This window comes from Ascaphus truei, chromosome 22, assembly GCF_040206685.1.
Source record: "Ascaphus truei isolate aAscTru1 chromosome 22, aAscTru1.hap1, whole genome shotgun sequence".
In the NCBI taxonomy this organism is placed as follows: Eukaryota; Metazoa; Chordata; class Amphibia; order Anura; family Ascaphidae; genus Ascaphus; species Ascaphus truei.
In genome coordinates this window covers 11068875-11092961 of record NC_134504.1, presented here as the reverse complement: position 1 = coordinate 11092961, position 24087 = coordinate 11068875, and the positions used below count along the sequence as shown (strand labels likewise).

Genomic DNA, 24087 nt, shown 5'->3' with positions numbered 1-24087 from the left:
GCTGGATAGGATCATCTTGGAACTGCAAGATTTTGGGGACAGCGAGAGACTTCCTTGCCTTTGTCTGCTGGCTGGTTGGACGTAGCATAGAAAAGCATTGTTTGCCCATTGCAACAGGGCTCTGACACCTCCGTATGATATTCTGCATACAGTATATATATATTTGTTGATAGCTGGGATCTTTCTACGGTGGATCCTGACTGCCTTGGCTCATTTGAACCCTCCTTTTGTGCCAGATCGGTGATATATTCCACCTCCTTCCTCCTCCTCCTCCTCCTCCTCATATCTTTGGACTCACATGATGATCACAGCCTGAGGACTTAGGAGTCAGCAGCTCTGTCCATTCTCGCTGGCTCAGCCTTCTGCTTCATGCTTTGGGGGCGTCTGTCCCCTCTCAGAAAGGCTTCTTCTTTTTTTGGGGTGGGGGTGGGGGGTTGGAGGGGGGGGGGGTGCCTGGTGTCTCCCCTGATCCGATCGCCCGTTCCCTGGAGACGCTTCTTGCCGGCGCTGCATTATGCTGCTGAAGGAGTACCGGATCTGCATGCCCCTGACGGTGGAGGAGGTAAGTTGCCGAGAAGGTTTAAAGCCCACCTGGGCACTGACGGGGTTAATGACGCCCGCCCGCGTGGCCTTGCCGGCGGCGCTGTTAACGCTTTCAGCGCCAGAAGGGGGGGGCCCGCCGTGCCCGTGTTTGTCCATCATGCTGTTAACCCTAGAAATGGGAAAGTGGGGGGCGGGGGGGGGGGGGGGAGAGGAAGTTTGACCAGTGCGCTGTCCTTGTCCGCGTTAACCCCTTCGGCGCTGGATGCTGCGGAACCAGCCTTTCGGTCCATTGCCGGGAGGAGATCATGCTCACACCTTCGGTGTGGCGGGGCTGCCGAACAACTTTGGGTCGGCGCTGAAGGGGTTAACTCCGACAGAGGCGCCTGCAACGCACCCACGTGAAAGTGGGAGATGATTCAAGTTAATACATTATTATTATTATTATTATTATTAAAGCTAATAAATGAGACAACTTTTTTTTTTTGTTGCAAATGACCCTTCTTAATGTAATCCTCCCCGCTACCTGGGAATTGAAGCTGCTGTCGGTTGTTTTATGTCCCAGCGCTGCCCTGTGCCGCGGCTGGCTGAATGATACTACATCACGCCAGTTGCATCTTGCGCGGCGATAGTCAGGACGCAGCGCATTCGATGCAAAAAAAACCCACAGCAATCCTGGGTCCGTAGTGTCACTCCAGCCTGCGCTGCACAGTCACTTAGGGGACATGCGGCTGAGCTGATAAGGAAGCACACGCTGAAGAATTGGGGGAATTCTATTCATTGCGCAAAGTATGTTACACACCATATCAAAATGTCATCCGTAGATCAGCCGCCCTGCAGAGGTGGTAGCGGCTGATACAGTGTGGGCAATTCATTTTACTCTGTGCCCAGGACATACTTGAAAACAAGAGGTAGCTCTCAATGTATTACTTCCTGGTAAAACGTTTTATAAATAAATAAATAAATTCACACATGCTTGGGGTAGGCGCGAGGCAAAATCCTCAATACGACAGATCGAATCGGGTCTGAGGTATTACAGCAGATGGGAAAACGGTCAGATGAGGTGGGCCGTGCATTGCATGTCTGCGCAATATATCAGTGATATCCAGGAGACGTATGGGAGACTTCCATCGGTTTGTAGTAGGCGCGACTGTGCGTGAGATTTCGTGCGTTGCGCGAACAAGCTGCAGCAACCGTAGCAGGCCGGGCCGTAGTGCGCGCAGGCGCGATGCAGAGAGACCGGGCGGCAGATTTTGCAGATGATTTGGGGGGGGGGGGGGGGGCGGGGGTTTGTTTTTCCGCGTGGCGGCGGCCGCGTCACGTGAGCGGTTCAGCCAATGACGGTCGAACCAGCCTTGGTGAGCGCGTCCGCCACGCCTCCCCAACCGCTCCGTGTCAGGACAGGCGCGCTCACGCGCCCCTACTATAAATCGCGGCCGTAAAGAGATATTCAATGTAATTCGGAAAACTATAATGCTACAAGAAGTGGTGCTCAGGAGTTTAATGCGCGATCCGCCTTTCGCGATTCTGTTATTAAAATGACCGTAATGACATATAATCACCACCAGGTGGAGCGTCACGGTTTACCTTTGTCTTATACAAAAGATCCGGAATCTAACTGGCGCTGAGCGCGCTCATGCTTGGAGAGCGCTCCAACCATGAGCGCCGGGTGTCCTGCTTGTACGCGCGTGCGTGCGGGGGGGTGGGGGAGGGGGCATTGCGAGTAGTTGAGCGCACAGGAAAGTATAATTTTTTTGTTTATCTAAGCGCGGGTGAGCGTGTGTGCCTGCGCACGAGCGCGCGCGCACAGCGTGAGCGGGGACTTACATATATCTAGCGGGGACGCAGCCTAATACTAATACTGAACAAGCTGCAAAACGTGTACCGATTTCCAGCGTTCCATAGTGCTCGCTAATATACACCCCACATATGGTCTATCACCCATGGCGACCGCCATTCGCTCCAGCTGTCCCCTCTTGGGTTCATGCATACTGCACGATTTGCATAAGGTCAACAGGGGCAGGCTTGGCAAGGGTTCGTGCGTTAGCGCAAGTTACAAAACGGATGGCTGGGGGAAGTAGAGATACTCGGCATCATCGTATTTGGTGCGTATTTTAAATATTTTACCAGTAGAAAAGTAATAGACGCACCTCCCGATTTAGCCATCCTGGCAGCAAAGATAGGCATGCTGCATCCAGAGGGGTAGCAAGTACAACATGTGTAGTTACCACCCCTGTAATGATAATAATGCCAGCATCTTTGCAGCACTAGAAGGCCTTAGAAACATATTGTATATGTATTGCAGCATAAAAGATTATCATTTTAATAAGGTACCTTCCATTGCATGCTAGCATCTGACAGTTATGGTTGTTGCAACACCAGGCATACCCTGCTTTAAGTACACTCACTTTAAGTACACTCGCGAGTAAGGACATATCGCCCAATAGGCAAACGGCAGCTCACGCATGCGCCTGTCATCACGTCCTGAACAGTAATACCGGCTCCCTACCTGTACCGAAGCTGTGCGCAAGCAGGGAGACTATAGAGCCTGTTACACATGCCTTATTTACATCAGTTATGCACGTATATAACGATAGCAGTACAGCACATACAGTACATCGATAAGTGGGGAAAAGGGAGTGCTTCACTTTAAGTACATTTTCGCTTTACATACATGCTCCGGTCCCATTGCGTATGTTAATGCGGGGTATGCCTGTATTCATAGGTAAAAAGCACTGTATTGAATTGCTGGGTCTAGACTTTGAGAACATTCCTCCACAGTCCCAGCACACACACACAGCGACTGCAGGTTTGCAGAACAGTGCGAGAACGGCCAGGGTTTTTACTAAGCATGGATGGCAAAGAGGCAGCATTCGGTGACACTTACAAACAGCCGTTGATATGTTGGTAGCAGCGCTGCGTGTGCAGCCCAGCAATGGAGGACACATGTGCTTGGCGCACTGCAGCTCTCCTCCGTGGATAAGCGTCAAATGTAGAAACGTGTTTCTAACATACGTGTGCAAAACCCCAAATATTTCGAGAGAGATCCCCGCCTGGAGAGAGGGTAATTATCCGGAGGTCGGACGCTGGCGGTATACATGCTTATCTCACCCGGCGGATTTCATTGTAGCAATCAGAAACGGGGGTTACCGACTCAAGTATTGATATATCCGACTCTGTTATTGTTCAGAACGCCTCCCCAAACTGTTCCTATAACTCCTTCCAACAACTCCTCGTGTACCCGCTCGGGGATTTGGCTTAGTGACGCCAGGGCGGCTGAGTTTATGGAGTAATTAACCCAATCATTTCAATCACGGGGGCTCAACTTCTGTCCTCAAGCCCCCCACCCCCCAACAGGTCAGGTTTTCAGGATATCCCAGTGTCAGCACAAGTGGCTCAGTTGAAGACTGATCCACTGATTGAGCCCCTTGTGCTGAAGCAGGGACTTATTGAGCCCCCTGTGCTGAAGCAGGGACTTATTGAGCCCCCTGTGCTGAAGCTGGGACTGATTGAGCCCCCTGTGCTGAAGCAGGGAAATCCTTCAAACCTGACCTGTTGGGGACGGGGTCTTGAAGACTGGCATTGAGCACCCCTAATTTAAATGATGTACCAGGTTCATCCATTGGGCACTGTAAGACTTAATACATATCACCCAATGGCTAACCAGATCAGTACACAGGGGTTACCTTTTTATACCCTTGTTTCCGTCACACAAATGGCACTGCAGTGTTTACTGAACCTCAGCACAGGTTTGTTGCAGTGTGTTTGCTGACTTCCGCCTTGTGACTTCAGCTGAGAGCGATGTTGTTGCTGACTCTCTGGCAGGCGCGTTGTGAAACCGTATCCGCGTGCCGTTCTCCGCAGACGGTTTTGTTTTGGAGGAGTCCTGGGAGTGTTAACCCTTTCACTGCTGTGCAGCCTGGCAAAGCTGCTGAGCCGGGAGTGGCCAGCTCCAGTCTTCAAGAGCAATCAACAGGTCGGGTTTTCAGGAGAACCCTGGTTCAGCACAGGTGGCTCACCTGATTGAGCCACCTGTGCTGAAGCTGGGACGGATTGAGCCACCTGTGCTGAAGCAGAGATATCCTGAAAACCTGACCTGTTGGTGGCCCTTGAGGACTGGAGTTGGCCACTCCTGTTTTAACTCATAATGTGAGTATCTCGCAGCCTTCGACTGAGCCACTGATAGAGCCACCTGTGCTGAAGCAGGGATATCTTGAAAACCTGACCTGTTGGTGGCCCTTGAGGCCTGGAGTTGGCCACTCCTGTTTTAACTCACATAATGTGAGTATCTCGCAGCCTTCGACTGAGCCACTGATAGAGCCACCTGTGCTGAAGCAGGGATATCCTGAAAACCTGACCTGTTGGCAGCTCTTGAGGGTTGGAGTTGGCCACTCCTGTTCTAAGGACAGAGCTTCCTCAACCAGGAGAGGGGACAGCCTCACCGCGTATTGGATTATGGAGAGACAAAGGTATTAAACCCATGTAACCAGCATTAAGGAAAGCTGCATGGCTGAGGACTTCCACCTCCATTACAAGCAGCATTCCATGCTAATGTCTCATTTTAATTATTATTTTTTAGGATTGGAGCAGGGGGTCTCCGGAAATGAACCCCCGTTAATTTCAGCTCCGGGGACCCCCTGCTTCTGGAGATACAGACCTCCCGTAGGGGGCGCCGGCTCGGGTAGCAGGGTTCGTGTAATGGCGGAGTTTCAACGCTCCCTCGCCCTGCCGGCCAATAGGAAGCCGTGACGTCATCAGGTTCAGCTTCCTATTGGCCCATGTGACGCGGGAGCGTTAAACTTTGGCTAGATACCGGCACCCCCTTTGGAGGTCTGTATCTCGGGAAGTAGGGGGTCCCCTGAGCTGAGATTAACGGGGTTCATCTCCAGAGACCCCCTGCTTCAATCCTATGTAATAAAAATAAGTGAATAAAAAACGGCTTGGGTGGCACCTTTATTAATTTCCCGAGATGCTTACCTCAGTAGCTGCTAGTTGTATTCCTGGTTCTTCCATTTCTCTCACGGCACGCGGGCCAATAGGAAGCCGCAATGGATGACATCGCGCCTTCCTATTGGCTCCCCGTGCCGCGGGGAGATTAACACCTCCATTTTATTTCCCCTGCAATGGCTAGACCCTGGGGGGGGCAACCTTTTGGAGGAAAGTACCTCAGGGGTCCCCCCCGGAAGTGAAATGAACGCAGTTCAGCTGCGGAGAACCCTAACCCCCCCCCCCCTGCTTCTCACCTATGGGAGAGGGGGGGGGGGGAAACAACCTAGGCAGAGATGCTCCTTTACACGAATCTGCATGTTTAATTGTCAATGTTGCATGCTGGGAAATGAGTAACCCTTCTGACAGATTGGGGAAGGAGAGGGGCGGGGGCCTAATTGCTGAGTACCGGAGGTGAAAGGGTTAATGTCCACATGGCTGTCACCCATATCTTGTCCCCTTTGAGTTCAGGGAACTCCATGATTAATGAGTGGTTGGAGAGCGTGAGTCATACCCGTTAGCGGCGTGACATTTTTCCTCTGTCAGCAGCTTTCCCTCTCCGACGTGCTCTGGGCATCATCACTTATTTAACAAGCATTGAACAAATCTTTTTTCCCCTGGGCGCTCACCCCCCCCCCCCCCACCCCCCCCGCGGCAGCTCTCCCCCTCCTGCTCACGCCCTCCCCCCTCCTTTCCTGGATCCGGCGTTCTGACATCATTTGCCGCGGCGTTGCCAAGCCATCTGAGCCAGGGACCCTACAGAGACCTTCGCCGCTACACCGGCATTTCATTTAAACGCCTTCGGGGAAGAGCGGGGCCTCTGTAAGCGGCGCGCTCCCCCAGAAAATCGGACGGGGTGCCTGACGGCGCCCTTTCCCTGCATCAGTGTGATGTGATGGACTCCAGGCCGCACGAGACGGGGTGGCGGGGGCGCAGCCATGACGTCACGCGGCTGGTTCGCTCTCATTGGCTGAACCGCCGCCGTGACCTGGCAAACGCACGGCCGCCGCGCCAAAAGACAAATTTCTTGTCTTTCGGCAAAGGAGGTCGCACATTGCACTTCCAGCAGGCGCGCGCGCGCAGATAGTTACTGGGGCCGACCCCATAGAGCGCCATACTGTGTGTGCGCCACGCACGCCTTAGCGCGCGCAGCCGCGGACACCGGGGACTAACGCTGCGTGTGTGTGGGACATTGCACTCTCGCCCCATACATCTCGCCCGCGGGAAGAATTTTGGCTGCTCCTGCATTTTTTGCTAATGTTCCAAATCGGATTTTCAGAGTGACCGAGATTAAATGGCAGCTCGAGGGTTGCGCGATGGGATCATTTCATATGTGATGTCACCAGCCGTGTCATTGGTAATGCCATATGTGATGTCATCAGTTATGCCTCTGCTGATGTCATTTGTGAATTGTATCCAAACACAGACAAAAACCTGCTCCTTGATCTCAGGAACCATCCTGCAAAACGCGTTTACGGTATCTTAAGAGGGGTCCCAATGCAGCGAACAGACGGACAACTTTCCAACATATACAGTAGGAAAGTGAAGTAACACTAAGACAGGATCTCGACCGCACTTAACCCCTTTGCCTGCCGGAAGGTTGCTGGCCTCACTGGCAGGAAAGGGAAAGGGTCGGGGAACAGCTGCTGATATTCACAATAGCCCGTGCGCACCAAAAAAAGATCAACGTTATGGAAAAAGTACCAACTTTAAACAAGGCAGCTGGCGGGGCCGGACATTCTGGGGCTGTCATCTCCCATTAATTATAGGAGCGGAGGGGCTTTGTTGGATCATTCTTGCAAAGGATGCTGAAAATAGGCCCTATTATCAGGGAAAGTTGTATGGCTTTGCTGCTATAGGTAATTCTCAAACAGTCATGTACCCATCCTTTGCTGCTATAGGTGCAGTTCTATTTTGCAGTTTGTATTGGGGTTTTAAAGCAGTAATACTATTTTCGCCCTTTTTTTTTCTTATTTGTATATGTAGAGCATGTGACCATGGATAATAGTACATTCTTACCTGAGCTGGCAATTGTTGGGTGCTCCTGTTATAAAGCGGTCAAAATCCTGGTTGTGTGCCTAACATAATGGCCGCCTGTATCAATCAACCGACTTCAGTCTGCGTAACTCAGCAGCTACAATGTATTCTTATATTACTAAGGTAACATGATCTATTGTTACAGTTTGCAGCTCAAACTGCTGGGAACAGTGGCAACAAATGATCCCTAACAGGAAAGTGTTGCAAAGATCTTGCACTGCTGGGGAGGTGGGCTAAAGTCTGCTGTAGAAATCAAAGGCTGCTTTCAATTAATTAAAAATGACATTAAAAGTTGGGGGGGGGGGAAGAATAACATAAAACAGTCACAATTATCTAACACTACAGAACTGATTTATTTAAAAAAAAAAACATGTAAGATTTCCCGTTTTGCTGCTTTAGTAGCACGAGAATACATGGGGTTTTACTTGAGGGGTTGTCGGAACAATACATCAATACGCTCCTAAAGCCTTATTAACTAGAGGAGTCGCGCATTTCTTAACCCCTTCAGTACCAAAGCGTCTTGCACGGAACCCTGTGACACTTCCTGATCACGCCTCTCCCCCCCCCCTCCTCTCTCTTGGGAGCGATTGCGTGATCCCGCCCGTGTTCCGCTCGCCAGACCGGATTTGAAGGGGAAGGGGCGGGCGGGCCATTCAGTGTAGTACGCGACCGGTGCTCCACAGACACGTGACGTGGTCGCAGGCCGCAGATATCGAACTAAGTGACCGATACATACGAAGAAAGAATATAAATAAAATACATAGTAATGTACTAACTAAATAATGTGCCTGGTTGGATGTGGCTTTGGGGTTTTCTTGTCTCATGTTGGATACATTAGGTCAGCGGTGCGCAAACTGTGGGGCGCGGGGTTTACAGAGGCCCCGCGCTTCCCGAAGGCACTTAAATTAAGTGCCGGGGGAGCTGCAGGGCCTCTGTAAACCTAACTTACCGTGGCTCCGGTGGCTTCCTCCCTGCGTCGCCATGGCAACGCGGCGTCAAAATGACGCTGCGAGGTACGTCACGTTGCTATGGCAACGTGACATCATTACGCCGGAGCGCGGGTAAGTTGGGGTTGGGGGGGGCGCGGGAGTGAGGGGACAGCCGGCAGGGGGGCGCAGGGAAAAAAGTTTGCGCCCCCCTGCATTAGGTCACTGTCCCAGTATATTCTGAAGCCAGGGCACGTTGGTATGAATGGCTCCCGATAGCATTAACACAGTTCCCTTTTAAATCACTCCAAGCCCTGTAATATTTCCTCCACTTTATTGGGAAAAGGTAGCAGGGTACAGATACTTGTGGATGGTGTGTAGTGGTGATTATTAGTTAGGAACCGGTAAAAAGAGATGGCCTCACCAAGGGTTATAAACAGAGAAAGGTTCTTTACTCACTGTCTCCAGGGTTGAAAAGGAAGTGAGGTGCGGTGTGGGCAAAGGAAAAGTCTAGGGGCAGACCATGTCTGAACAAACAGGAGGGGGGGCAGACTAGCCCATTCTGGTGAGGATCTCAGAGACTGCTGTAGCAGCTCACTGATGTCATGCTCGCAGGCAAGGAGTGCAACATTGTTGCAAGCCACGCAGGCACAGTATGTGTCTGCAGACTCCATGCAGCTGGGAATAAACTCTGACAGGCAGAAACTGCAAAGGAGAGAGGGGGGTGAGTCAGAAATGTGGCTCTTGTTCCATAACACTCCCCGTCTGGTATCTGTAGATACCACTATATGGCAAGCTATGTGGAACATATGTGCAATACATACAACATAACAATATACTGCAAAGGTCCATATTTCCATAGCAATGTGATACCGGCTGGTACCACTGGCATCAAAGTCCTTTGGCCAGGCTTTCCAGTAAGGGAAGCCAGGTGGGTGCGCAGCTCTTGGTTAGCTTGACGCACCACAATGTCTCTTAAAAGTCCACGGCACTCTTGGTCGCGCAGGTATCTTTGGATACTATTGTCTCTATTGTCCTTAGTGTTTATTTGTAATTCCTTGCATGCTCCAACGAAATTGGTGCCACAATCGGAGCGTATTTGTTTAACTGGTCCTCTGATGGCAAAGAACCTTCTGAGGGCATTTATGAAGCTTGAAGCATCCATAGATTCTATAACCTCGATATGTATAGCTCGTGTGCTCATGCAGGTTAAGAGTACCGCCCATCGTTTGCTGTTTGCTAGCCCGCCTCTAGTTCTACGTGAGATGATCATCCAGGGCCCAAATACATCGAGTCCTACATAGGTAAAGGGGGGTTCTGTATTAAGTCTGTCGATAGGTAGATCCGCCATCCTTTGGTCTTGGCTTTTGCCTCTCAGCATTCGGCACCTAACACATTTGTGGAGATTACTGGCCACGCACCTTTTTATGCCAACGACCCAAATGCCCGCCGCCCTAATGGCGCCTTCGGTGAAGTGTCGTCCCTGATGCATGACTTGTTCGTGGTAGTGGCGCACCAACAAAGTGGCGATGTGATGCCAGCCAGGGATGATAAGAGGGTTGCTTTCCTCCCTGCTCAGTTGGGACTTATTGAGGCGGCCTCCTACTCTCATGAGGCCGTCTTTGTCGATGAAGGGATTCAACTTCCAAAGTGGACTGTTTTCGTTAACACTCTTCTTTCCGCGAATGCATTTGATCTCTTCCGCATATGTTTCTCTTTGAACATGACTGAGAACAGTTTCCTTAGCCTTTGTAATTTCCTCTACGGTGCGCAGCTCTTTGCAGATGTGCCAGCCGTGGCAGCCGGTAGTTTTACCATCTGGTGTCTGGCGGAAGGAGGAGGCTATGTGCCCGAGACGGGCTACTGTTCGCAGAAGGGCCGTCCACTTTGAGAAGCGTTGGAATCGATGTGATCCGAATGCGTTTTTGTGCGATACATTGGTGAGTACCACGGATACTTGTAGGGGCCTTATCTCCGTATCCTTTTCGGGATCCACGAGTTCAAAATCGTCAACTGGGGTTGGTAGCGTTTCCGCAGGCTGCGCAAGAAACATTGGTCCTGTGAGCCACGACGTATTCTGCAGTTGAGATGCGGGTACTGATCTGGTGGCGTGATCTGCGGGATTTTGCTCTGTGGGCACGTGGTGCCATTGTTCTGGTTGGGTTGACTTCCTGATTCTTTCTACACGGTTAGCTACGTATACGTAGAATCTCCTTTTCTTATTGTAGATGTATCCCAGTACCACCTTGCTATCTGTGTAGAGTTTGACGGCATCTGGTTTGCTGTCCATCTCATTCTCGATAAGCTCCGCCAGTTCTACTGCTAGCACTGCACCACACAGCTCGAGTCTGGGTATAGTATGGTCAGGTTGTGGCGCCAGCTTAGCTTTGCCAAGGATGAACCTGATGTGGCAACTTCCATCCACGTCCGTGGTTTTTAGGTAGGCCACCGCTGCTATAGCTTTGGTGGAGGCATCTGAGAACACGCAAAGCTCTTTGCTGTGTGCGGCGGTGAGAGATATAGGTGAATAGGGGCGTGGGATTTGAAGTTGCTCGAGGGCCTTCAGGGAGTGTTTCCACATTTCCCACTCTTTTCGTTTTTCTGGAGGTAGTGGGGTGTCCCATTCCTGTTTTTCGAAGGACATTTCTCTGAGGAGGGACTTCCCTTGTATAGTGACAGGAGCCACGAATCCTAGCGGGTCGTAGAGACTGTTAACGGTGGACAGGACTCCGCGACGTGTGAAGGGTTTTTCTTCGATGGCTACCTGGAACGTAAAGGTGTCTGTTTTAAGATTCCAGCTTATCCCCAGGCTCCGCTGTATGGGAGGCGTGTCGGTCCCCAGATCCAAATTCTTGAGATCTGGTGCTTGATCATCTGCGTGAAACGCCTTCATCACTGTGGCACTGTTGGAAGCTATTTTGTGCAACCTTAGGTTGGCCTTCGCTAACATCTTTTGTGTCCTCTTGAGTAGATCTACGGCTTCTTCTTCGGTGGGAACTGATTTTAATCCGTCGTCCACATAGAAGTCTCTTTCGACAAAGCTCCTGGCGTCTTTCCCGAACTCTGCTTTTCCGTCTTGGGCCGTTCTTCTGAGGCCGTAGGCTGCCACTGCAGGTGATGGGCTGTTCCCGAAGACATGTACTTTCATGCGGTACTCCGTGATTTCTTTTTCTACGTCGTCATCTTGGTACCACAGGAATCTTAGGTAGTTACGGTTGTCTTCTCGCACAAGGAAGCAGTGGAACATCTGTTGAATGTCTGCGGTTACGGCGATAGGTTCCTTGCGGAAGCGGATCAGCACTCCCAGAAGACTGTTCGTCAGATCCGGCCCGGTGAGGAGAACATCGTTTAGGGAGACTCCCTGATGCTGAGCGCTGGAGTCGAATACCACTCGGATTTGGCCAGGTTTCTGGGGGTGGTAGACGCCAAACGACGGGAGGTACCAGCATTCTTCGCCTTCTTTCAGTGGGGGCGCCAACTCTGCATGGCCACTGTGGAAGATTTTTTGCATGAAGGCCACAAAGTGTTCCTTGGTCTCCGGTTTCCTTTGTAGGTTGCGGCGGAGCGAAGCGAGCCTAGACATAGCATGGTCTCTGTTGTTTGGGAGGCGTCTTCTTGGCGAACGGAAAGGTAGTGGGGCCACCCAACTGCCCAATTCGTCCTTGAAGAGCTCCTTATCCATTAACCTCAAGAATTCTTTGTCTTCCATTGATGGCGCCTGTTTGTCGTCGTCCTTTGTTGTCTGGAACACTGTACTCCCTAGGTCATTGGGGTATTTTCTTGCCACAGGCGCGTCTCCGTAGTTCCTTTTGGTCTCGAGCTTCTCGTGGACCTGAAAGTGGTTCGGACAAGGTTTGAAGTGGGATATACGACCGTTTTCCAACAAGTTCGTCTGTAGGGCGCCTACGTTGTCGGGTCCTCGTATCCTGTCTATGCATACTTCTCCAACTACCACCCATCCTAGATCGAGCCTTTGGGCGCTTGGGCCGTTGTGGTCCCCATTTCGCTGTTCGCGGATCTTGTGTGCTCTCATGATGTCTCTGCCAAGTAGCAGCAGGATCTGGGCATCTTCGTCTAGTGGTGGGATATGATCGGCAATGGTTTTTAGATGGGGATGGTGTCGCGCCACGTCTGGCGTGGGGATCTCAGTCCTATCTTCCGCCATGTGATTGCACTCGATGAGTGTGGGAAGGGGCATGTCCACTTTGCCGTCTATTGAGCATATGGTGTAGCCATTCACTCTTCTCCCTGTAGTCTCCATTCGCCCTGCGCACGTTCTGAGAGTGTAAGGAGAAGTACTGTCTTGTATGTTGAACATATCGAAGAATTCTGACCTGACCAGCGATCGGTTGCTCTGGTCGTCGATGATTGCATACATCCGTTTGGCTCTTTGGGGTTGTCCCTCTGGGTGCACTGCTACCAGACATATTTTAGAGCAAGATCTACCGTCGTTTCCTTCTCCGCATACTTCTGTGCATTTGGATGCTACTGACGTCGGGGGGGGTGTGTCTCCCACTTCTCCCTCCCCGCCCTGCTTTGTCGGAGGGTTAGGGGCTTTGCTTGCTTTGGGCTTCATAGCTTCCGGGTGTAGAGCGGCTATGTGCCTGTCGCTATCACACTCTGTGCATTTCATAGCTTCTTTGCAGTCCTTGAATAAATGAGTTGTGGAAGCACAACATTTGAAACAGGCTCCCCATTCCCTGAGTAGGTTCTTTCGCTCCTCTATGGGTTTCATCCTGAATCCGAAGCACTTGTTAAGTGGATGCGGCTTTTTGTGGATAGGACATTCTTTGTTAAGGTCCCTTGGTTTTTTGTCCCTGTCGGCCGTCTGGCTGGGACTCGCGTGGGTCGTAGGGGGCACGTCCGTCCTGTGGACCGAGATTGGTGTTCTGGAGTCCTTGCACCTTGCTGTTGACCTTTCGTTCCTCGGGTGGCTGGCGCTGGATGTGGTTTGCGCCCCTAAGATGAAGCTGGGGTCGTTTCTTGTCTTTGCCGCTTCGCAGATGAAGCTCACGAAGAATGAGAATGGGGGGAAGACAACCTGCTTCTCCCTTTTGTATTTGGAACCTTGTGAAAGCCACCTTTCTTGGAGGTTGAAGGGTAGCTTCTCCAGGATGGGTCTCACTCCACGAGCTGAATCTAGGGCGTTGAGACCTATTAAGGAATGGTCTTTCCTTGCGAACTCCAGTTCTTGCAGCAGGTCTCCAAGATCTCGTAACTTTGAGTAGTCTTTATTCGTGATCTTGGGGAAGCTCTCGATTCTTTTGAAGAGTGAATCCTCGACTGCTTCAGGGCTGCCATAGGTCTCTTCTAGCCTTTCCCACACTAGGTCCAGACCTACTTGGGGTTGATGTGCGTTTGCCGTCCGAAGTCTCTGCGCTTGCTCCCTGGATACGTTCCCCAAGAACTTAACTAACAGGTTGAGCTCTTCCCTTGCTGAGAAGTCCAAGCTGTCGATTGCGTCTTTGAACGTGAACTTCCACGTCCTGTAGTTCTCAGGGCGGTCGTCGAAGCTGATGAGTCCTGCGTGCACCAAGTCGCGCCGGATCATGTACTTGGCTATGTCTGTCAGACCTGAGACGTCGGCGCGTTTGCCCCGTTCTGAGGTAGTTGCTGGGACGGTCTGTGCGGTCGCCTCTTCCTTGGCGTGGACGCGTGATGGCTGCTGGCCAGTGTGAGGGGCTGTTTTCTCCCGCGTGGGTGTACCTGGATTACGAGCCTGTTGTGGTGCATCCGTGTGCGCTCTGGCGTGTGGATCACTGTTGCGGCTGTGGCTATCCCAGGCAGCGTATGCCATTGACAGAGCAGCGTCTTCTCCTCGTGGTCCTAGCGAGTCTTCGTTGTCTGTGGTGTCGCTCCCTCCGTGTTGAGATGGTGCGCTGGTGTTTACACTGAAGAGGCTCCTTACGTAGTCTTCAGTGCGTTGGGCTGGATCCTCTGAAGCTATCCGTCTGTACGGTAGCTCCCCGCCGTCCTGTCTCGCAGCTGCTTCTAGGACTTCGGCTTGGGCTATGGCGGCGGCGGCTTCCTTCTCTTGATTAAGTGCCTCTAGATCCGTGTCCAATTCGGCCTTTTTACGCGCCGCGGCAGCGGCGGCATTTGCAGCGGCGGCGGTAGCATTCTGCTCCTCCTCTTCTATGCGCGCTCTTTCTGCCCTTACGGCTGCCTCTCTCCGACCATATTCGGCCCTGGCACGTGCGGCCTCTGCTGTGGCTCGCGCCTTGGTAGCGCTCGCGCTTGCGCTAGACGCGTGAGATTGCACTGATCTTGCTGACCTTGATGAGTGTCTGGATATGCTTGAGCGCTGCGATGCAGTTTCCAGCAAAAGGTCTTTTCTCTGGTCTTCGGCCTCAGTAATAGTGGTCTGCACGAAGCCGTCACGCTCCAGGTCAGTTGCCTCCTGCTGGTCGCGTTCGCTGAGGCTTTCCTCTGTGTTAATTCTTTTTAGGTAGGCGAGATATGTTTGTGACAGCATTTGGTAACGTTTGTGACTTGACCTCAATTGGGCTATAGCTTGCCTAATTTGTTTCTCCTGATCACTAGTGCTTGCAACGTTACATATTTCACGACCAGTGTCCTCCCAGGCCTTCTCTAACCTTTCGCGGTGTGCTTCAATGTCGCTCTCATATTTTTCGCGGGCCTTTTGTGTCAGTGTGACTGTCCGTTTGGGCCTGGCGCCTGCCTGCGCCTGTTGCAGATGCGCAGCGGTCTCTGTGTCTGAGAGATCGCTTTCCTGCGTGATGTCTGGTGAGGCTCTGAGTTCTGCCATGCTGTAGGTGTGTGTAGGCCTTTGCCAGTGCGTGTGGCGTGCAGTCTTTTACCTGTCAGCGATGGGCGTCTGTCTCAGATGATGCCGAGCGGTGTCCTGCAGCGTGCAGCGTTGGGGTAGCTGTACTTACAGATGTCCGTTGGCTCCTCACTGTGGGGCTGAGCAGCGGGTGGACTCAGACAGAGAAAAAGGCAATTAGGTATTGTGAGAGAAGCACTGTTAGTTGCAAGGCTGTGTGCAGTTTGCTGTATAAAGCTTGCTGCCCTGTCTGGCAGAGTGAAGCTGCTGCTTGTCCTGGGGTGCAGAGACTATTCTGTATAGCATAGAGTCTTTGAGTAGTAGCTGCTGTGTGATTCCTTTGTGTAGTATTAGCAAAGTAAGGCTGCTCACTGTCTTTGCATAAAGCTGTGGTAGTTTGCTGTGTAGAGGCTTGTGGCTCTGTGTAGCAACGTGCTTGTGCAATGTGGTGAGAGACTGCTGTTTATATATTTGCTATGTAAGCTGTTCGCTTGTATCTTTAGCATAAAGGCTGTGGGTAGCAGCTCCTCTGTGTGTATTTCCCAAGGCACACGGTCCTCTTTTTACTATTCTGAAGCCAGGGCACGTTGGTATGAATGGCTCCCGATAGCATTAACACAGTTCCCTTTTAAATCACTCCAAGCCCTGTAATATTTCCTCCACTTTATTGGGAAAAGGTAGCAGGGTACAGATACTTGTGGATGGTGTGTAGTGGTGATTATTAGTTAGGAACCGGTAAAAAGAGATGGCCTCACCAAGGGTTATAAACAGAGAAAGGTTCTTTACTCACTGTCTCCAGGGTTGAAAAGGAAGTGAGGTGCGGTGTGGGCAAAGGAAAAGTCTAGGGGCAGACCATGTCTGAACAAACAGGAGGGGGGGCAGACTAGCCCATTCTGGTGAGGATCTCAGAGACTGCTGTAGCAGCTCACTGATGTCATGCTCGCAGGCAAGGAGTGCAACATTGTTGCAAGCCACGCAGGCACAGTATGTGTCTGCAGACTCCATGCAGCTGGGAATAAAATCTGACAGGCAGAAACTGCAAAGGAGAGAGGGGGGTGAGTCAGAAATGTGGCTCTTGTTCCATAACACAGTAGCTCTCCAAATGACATACAGGCATACCCCGGTTTAAGGACACTCACTTTAAGTACACTCGCGAGTAAGTACATATCGCCCAATAGGCAAACGGCAGCTCGCGCATGCGCCTGTCAGCACGTCCTGAACAGCAATACCGGCTCCCTACCTGTACCGAAGCTGTGCGCAAGCGGGGAGACCATAGAGCCTGTTACACACGCGTTATTTACATCAGTTGCGCACGTATATGACGATTGCCGTACAGTACATGCATCAATAAGTGGGGAAAAGGTTGTGCTTCACTTTAAGTACATTTTCGCTTTACATACATGCTCCGGTCCCATTGCGTATGTTAATGCGGGGTATGCCTGTACATATGTATACACATACATATATATATACATACACACACTGCAGTGTGCGATAGATAGATAGATGTAGTCGTTCCGCTGTTGAGTGCTTTCCCTTCGTTTCAGCTTCAATAAACATTGCCAAGTGGGACTGCTCCCCCGAAATTTTCACTCGCTGTGAAATAAGTTCACCAACTATGTGAAGATGTTGCCAACACGGACACAAACACCTACGGACTTTTTAAAAGGTCTCTCCATTAAAATAGCTATCTTGTTTGTGTCCGCGGCCTGGAAAACCAATGCTCCCCGGATGTACTACGAACACGACCAATTATCGCCAATGATCCAACATCTTTTATCGACTTTTTTGGGCGCATAATCCCTAAAAACAAAGGTCATTATGGGGGGGGGGGAAATTTGCCAGGAGCCTAGGGGGTAGGGCCAAGGAGAGGAGGAAACAGCATGGAGCATAGAGAGAGATGAGAGCTGTGTGTGTGTCTTGAACATGTCACACCCTTCACCATTATGGCCAGTATTTTTGGAGAAGCCACCTGGCACCCCTAGTTATTTAAAAAAGAAAAGGGAGGGCAACAATATAATTGCGGATCGTATCAAATATACCCCCAAAATTCAAGTCGACCGGAGAATTTCATAGGAACTCTGTAGGACGGGAAAAGAAAAACGCTCCAAAAAGGCGACACCCCCCGAAAAGAAACCATTTACTGTAGGAACTGGTAAATAGAACTGTACCTTTAAGTTAACCAGAGGGTGATGAATGACTTTCTTTCCCTGCTCAATTTCTTTAACATGCTACAGTAGGACAGGAAGGAAAGGTGGGGAAGTATCTTGTTACTAATGGAGCGCACTCAGATACCGACAAATCCTCTGTATTCCATTAAATGGAACTGCACCTCTTAAAGGGGCAATCCCCGCCTCTTGTTTTATTATGGAGCAGGGATATCCTGGACAGCCGACGCGTTTCGGGGGGGGGGCCTGGATTTGAGAACCCATGGGGGAGTGCCTTGGTGTTCACTTCACCCTTTGGGTGCTCCGAAGACGTAGCCCCGCTACACCATGGGGTCTAGCCCTCCGGGGGGGGGGGGGGGGGGCGCGCTACATCTCGGAATGGGAACCGTGCGCTTCCGCCGCTCCGTTGCTGCCGTTCAGCCAAGGGCAGTCAGGCGTTAGTATTAGGGTTTGTAAAGGGTTAAGCTTTTTATGGTAAAGAGGTACGGTTAAGCTTTTTAGGGTAAGGGGTGCTGTTATTGTAAGGGGTACGATTAGGGAGTTAGGGTAAGGGGTTACTGTTTTTAGGGTACAGATAAGAGTTAGGGGTTATAGGGTAAGGGGTTAACAGGTTAGGATAAGGAGTTAAGGTTAGTAGTTTTTAGGGTGAGGGGTACAATTAGGGGGTTGGGGTAAGGGGTTTTAGAATAAGGGGTTAATGTTTTTAGGGCAGATTAGTGTTAGCATTAAGGGTCAAGGTTAGGAGTCTTAGGGTAAGGGGTCAATGTTTTTAGGGCACAGATTAGCATTAGCGATCAAGGTCGGGGGATTTAGGGTAAGGGGTTAACGGGTTAGGATAAGAAGTTAAGGTTAGGAGTTTTTAGGGTAAGGGGCAAGGTTATGGGGCTTACCTTGGCGGTGAAATGACGGGCGGTGAAATGGCCGAGAGTGCTACGTCATGCCCTTGGCGTGCCCGTTTTCCCAGGGGCGTTCTTGTGGCGCGCCGGACGCGATCTGTTGTGCGGGGGAAAAGGGAAGTGGAGGACTGCGGCTTAAGGGCCGCCGCGATCGGAGCGGTCACTCTGGTGTTCAAGGGGTTACAGCAGCATCTCCCTCCCAGAAGCCTATGTGAGTGTAACACAAGCAACGGTAATATCTTCGCCTTCAGCATTTTCCTCAGCTCTGAGGTTACCATGGTAACTGTTAGACTGCACTGGGCACTGGGGAGAGCTTCATTTTAACCTCCCGGGCACTTAAATATGTCAAACGCTTCTATCTCCTGAATGGAGAATCGGATTTTTGGTCAGGGCAAGACGAGACCTCTTACCAAGCCGTTGCGAGCAGCGTGGACTGCTGCTTAAAAGCCATATAACGCTTAGTAAATTCAGAAAACGTATTTCAGTAAAAATGCCATTCATTCTTTAACTCTTCTTTAGTGGGGGTGATGACGGGGTTAATTGTTTACTCACCGAGAGAACATTCCAGCAACATCTTGCCCTTGATTCCCCCCCCCCAAGTTCCATTATGGGGGCGCGCTGACTTGTTCCGAGCCCATATATAGATCCCATTAATAATTTGCGGGGGGATTTTATCTCTACCAAGCATGTCTTGCCCTCCCTAAGGCCCGTTCTATGCTGCATGCGGCCGTGCGCACGCGCGTGCCTGTGCGAACGCGCGTGCACGTGCCGCAGGCTTTTTCATGTTATAGAGCCGGGAACTACAGGTACTGTGTATATGTGTGTGTGTGTGTGTGTGTGTGTGAGTATATGTGTGTGCATGGGTTGTGTGAGTGAAGAAAGTCCTAAATAAGATTTTTTTAAAGAAACAAAAAAGTTTAATAAATATTTTCTTTTTTATTTGTGCACTCATTGACACACACACACACACACACACACACACACACACACACACACACACACACACACACACACACACACACACACACTTGAGCGGCGCAAAATCATCCTTCCCACTGTCTTCGCCCTGTCTGTCGGCTCCCCGCTCCTTGCCCCGGCGCTATAGAACCAGCCTTAACTCAAATCTTGTGGGGGGGGGGGGGGGGGGGGGGGGAGGGGAGGTGGGGGGGGATATGCAAATGCAAAACATACTGGATATAATCATTCTCCGTACTGGAAAGATTGGTTGTACGGCTTACCCGTAAGTATTTGATCTCCTCTGTCACCATCTGGCACTGCGGGGTCAATGAAATTGTGCCAATGTCGTCACAATGAGATAGAAATACAGATGGGAGATCAAGCTTAAAGAACCAATATGACTTCCCCCATTTTTCTTTTATTTGTTATGTGTGTGTGTAAAGCATGTGACAATGTATCATTCTACATTCTTACCTACGCTGGCAATCAGTTTGGTGCTCCTGTCATAAATCTGTCAAAAAATCCTGACTGTGTGTCCGACATAATGGCCGCCTTCTAACCTTGTGCTGTATGTCTGTGAAATGCTGCAGCTGACATGTAACATTTGTGACATAGTCCAAAGATGTTAGGCAGCTTTCTGCCCCATTTTAGAGCAGAAAGTGCAGGAATAGCTAAAAATGATCCGGTCCACAGCTTCACATTAACTCAGGCAGCTGGATGGAAAATCCAGACCACAGATTACAATGGCTCTAGTTCTCCCTCACCTGCTCTTCTAATCACATGCACAGGTATTTAGAGCAGAGAGGTTTTGCATTTCTCTCTCTCTCCTTAGAGCCTGGAGGCTGGGGGTATCGCTGCTCCCCTGTTTCCAGTTTCGGGGTTGACGGCCCCTCCAAGTATCACAGTACCAGAGGATTTGCCTGGACACGGGACCGAGTTCCCACCACGAACAGATAAGACCAAACAAATGTTTACTGCTGTTGCTAAAAGACTGTGCTGTATCTAAGTGACCCTAAATGAGAGAGCATTGTTTTAAGCTGGGGAACCAGGTTAGTTGGCCAGCAGCTGTTAGAGAGACTGATTCTATGTGTAGTTAGATCCCTGAAAGGGATAGGATTTTGTTTATATAATTTGGTTTCTTTTTACTTGAAATAACAGTGTGGGAAATACTGTAACAATGAAATGAGTGAACTGCTGAATGAAAGTATCTGAGTACCTCTAACCTACACATGTTAAAGCTGCAGTACCTTACTTGGATGAAAATAAAGCAGGCAGAAGCCTGAGTTAAGCAGCATAATACTTTGCATGATCCTGTTTGTTGTATAATTAACCCTAGAAGACTGTGTCGGGAAGAACCCAGACAGACGTCAGCGCTACAAAAGAGGGGCGTTTGTCACACATTATATTACTAAGTGTAACACATTGTTGTTATAGCTTTCAGAGTAACAGCTAGGTTGCTGTTTGGAACACAGCAACAGATCTGTTTGTGATACTTTGTTGCCATAGGGTAGAGCTCAAAAAAGTTGTGTGCCAGAGCCTGTTTCAAAAGAGGGAATGGATATGACTTTCTAAATGGTTGCTGTAGCAACCAAAAGATGATCAGAATATTAAAAATGGCATTAAGAGTTCAAACAGACAGTATTATCTAATACTACAGAACTGATTAATTATTTTTTTAAAGTAGGATTTTTCATGTTTTGCTGCTTTGAGGTTTATAAAGAAGTAGTCTGCAACTGTATCCCAAACAAATATATAGACGGGCACGCCAGAAAATACAAAGTTATCCCTAATTGATTGTAGTATATTCATAAAAACAGTCCAACAGACGTGTACGGAATACAGGCATACCCCGTTTTAAGGACACTCACTTTAAGTACACTCGCGAGTAAGGACATATCGCCCAATAGGCAAACGGCAGCTCGCGCATGCGCCTGTCAGCACGTCCTGAACAGCAATACCGGCTCCCTACCTGTACCGAAGCTGTGCGCAAGCGGAGAGACTATAGAGCCTGTTACACATGTGTTATTTACATCAGTTATGCACGTATATGATGATTGCAGTACAGTACATGCATCGATAAGTGGGGAAAAGGTCGTGCTTCACTTTAAGTACATTTTCGCTTTACATACATGCTCCGGTCCCATTGCGTACGTTAATGCGGGGTATGCCTGTGTTACATAGTTACATACATGCTCCGGTCCCATTGAGTACGTTAATGCGGGGTATGCCTGTGTTACATAGTTACATACATGCTCCGGTCCCATTGCGTACGTATATGCGGGGTATGCCTGTGTTACATAGTTACATACATGCTCCGGTCCCATTGCGTACGTTAATGCGGGGTGTGCCTGTAATGCATTAGTGATAACTGCATTTTCCCATGTTCCCCAGGAGAAGGAGCGGCTCAGCGAGTAATGACTCTACATTGTGAAGCAGGGGAACCTGGTTCAATTCCCGGGGTCGGCTCCTTGTGACCTTGGGCAGGTCACTTTATCTCCCTGTGCCTCAGACACCAATATCATAGATTGTAAGCTCTGCAGGGCAGGAACCGTGCCTGTAACATTCCTATGTGCTGCATACCGCGCGCTATACTGTAATTGTGACGCTTTGGGTGTGCCACCGGCAGAAAAGTGCTATATGAAATAAAGTTATTATTATCTATATATTTGGTTGAGCTGGAAGGACTAGGAGACACGACACCAGCCTTGGACTGGAGGAACTCCGTTTGAACCCCAGTGCTAAGCTCACGGTGACATTCGCTCATTGCACTCCGGGCGGCAAACCTTAGCGTGCAGGCCCGTCTGGGTTTAAAGACTCGCTACGTCTGGAAAACGATATCATGAAATAATGATGTGTTTGCTGCTCTCTCTAGCAGTGAATTAGGCAAAGCGGCGAGGTCACCTATCTTCATTCTGCAATCTTCCCTTGCTTTGCAATTTAGGAGAACAATTGTCAATTAGTAAAGCAAAACAGGGCCTCTTCTCTCCGCTTCGGGAAATCTTATTATTAAGCGAAAGTACTGGCGGTGACAAGGAAAGGCGTATCACGCGTGAGTCCCCTTTATTTGATTGCGATGTTACTAAGTAGCACAGCTGTGTTGACGGCTCTATATATAACATACAGCAAGACTCCTGCACGGAGGCATCCTAACACACACACACCCACACACACACACACACACCCACACACCAAATTGTTTCCATCAGATTCTACTGCTCCCTGCTTTCTATTACACGGAAAGTAATGAATAGCCGGCTGTGGGGTGTGGGGGCCCGGCGAAGGTTTATGGCTCATCACGCACCTCGAAAATAAATCCACGTTATATATATATATATATCCCCAGTCGTTATATTTTATTATTATTGGGGTAAGGGATTTCTGAGCGCCTGAGTTTAAAACGCGGGCTATACAGAACAGGACCGGGATTTTAAAGAGGGGGTGGGGGGGAGGGTTATATTAGGTTGTTGGGGGGGTGGGACAACTTCAGTGCTCAAGTGCCACCAACAGGTCAGATTTGAAGGGTATCCCTGCTTCAGCACAGGTGGCTTAGTCAAAGACTGAGGCACCGATTGAGTCACCTGTGCTGAAGCAGGGACTGATCGAGCCACCTGTGCTGAAGCAGGGCTAGCATTCAAACCTGACCTGTTGGTGGCCCTTGAGGCCTGGAGTTGGCTACCCCGCCCTACCGCTTACATTTTGCTGATCTGGCAGAGTAAGTGTAGCTTAAAACGGTTTTAAAGCAAGTGGACACCTCTTATTGTGGCATTTTAACATACGTGTGTTTTATATGTATTTATTTTTTCTACACGTATAATACGCACACAGTCATCGCGGCGGCAAAAAAAAAACTTATACTCGCCAACATTTATTAAATCTACTTTTCATTTTACTTGTATTGCGTAGCAGGTTCACCCAGCAGTGGAAGGGTTAAAACAAACATGTGTATGGACATGGCCTCATCTAGACTAGAGTAACCATCTCCCCATACGGTATGGTCATACGATGCCACCTACCGGTGTCAAGTGTGAGGTGTACGTACTGTGACTATGACGTAAAGAATGGATTGATTACGTCACTAATCCCCGATACTGTGTAGAGCGTCAACCAATCAGAGCAGAGGGAAAAAAACAACCTATCAACCAATAAGAGCAGAGGAAAAAAAGAACCAGCTCTGGACATTCCATGTGGACACTGGACAGCCACCTGGGGATAGCAGATTAAGTTACACACCCAGGCTCAACTCTACTAATTATCCATCGTTAGTGGGGACTCGTGAAGATGAGTTGTTCATACAATGGCCCAGCCGGGTATACATCTCATATATATATATATATATATATATATATATATATATATATATATATATATATATATATATATATATATATATATATATATTTATTAACGCTATATTAACACCTTCCACAAACAGCTTACCATACCCAACTCCATCAGTAGACAGTAATAGCCCTAATCCTAAATCATATCTTTTTTTCCCCCCTCTGGACTGCTTCTAACGACTAGGACCTCTCCTTCCCTCCCCTCCAGTGCAGTACCTTCTCCCCACACCCAAACACCCAGGGAGGCTATTAGATGGTATTCCTATCCCAACATTTATGGAGCCCTTGTGATGTTCAGGAAATGTTACAAGAGGTTGCCCTTTCGTGACCCTTGGTTGTCTCTAGGACTGATTTGGGGATTGGCCCTCTGAGGGGACTCTTCCCTTCCCGAAGGCGTGAGGCCCATGTGATCGCCGTTCTCTCTCTCTCGCACTGCAAGTCTCTATGTTT

The 24087-nt window shown here is 49.8% G+C and overlaps 1 protein-coding gene across 1 annotated transcript in view; it reads left to right on the top strand.

Annotated features, from left to right (window-relative positions):
- Positions 1 to 432: 432 nt before the first annotated feature.
- Positions 433 to 24087, top strand: part of PITPNC1 (phosphatidylinositol transfer protein cytoplasmic 1) — a 164468-nt gene continuing 140813 nt past the window's right edge. Inside the window, exon 1 of the mRNA XM_075579965.1 lies at positions 433 to 562. Coding sequence (XP_075436080.1) covers positions 515 to 562 — 48 coding nt within the window. The 5' untranslated portion in view covers positions 433 to 514. The remainder of the gene's footprint in view (positions 563 to 24087) is intronic.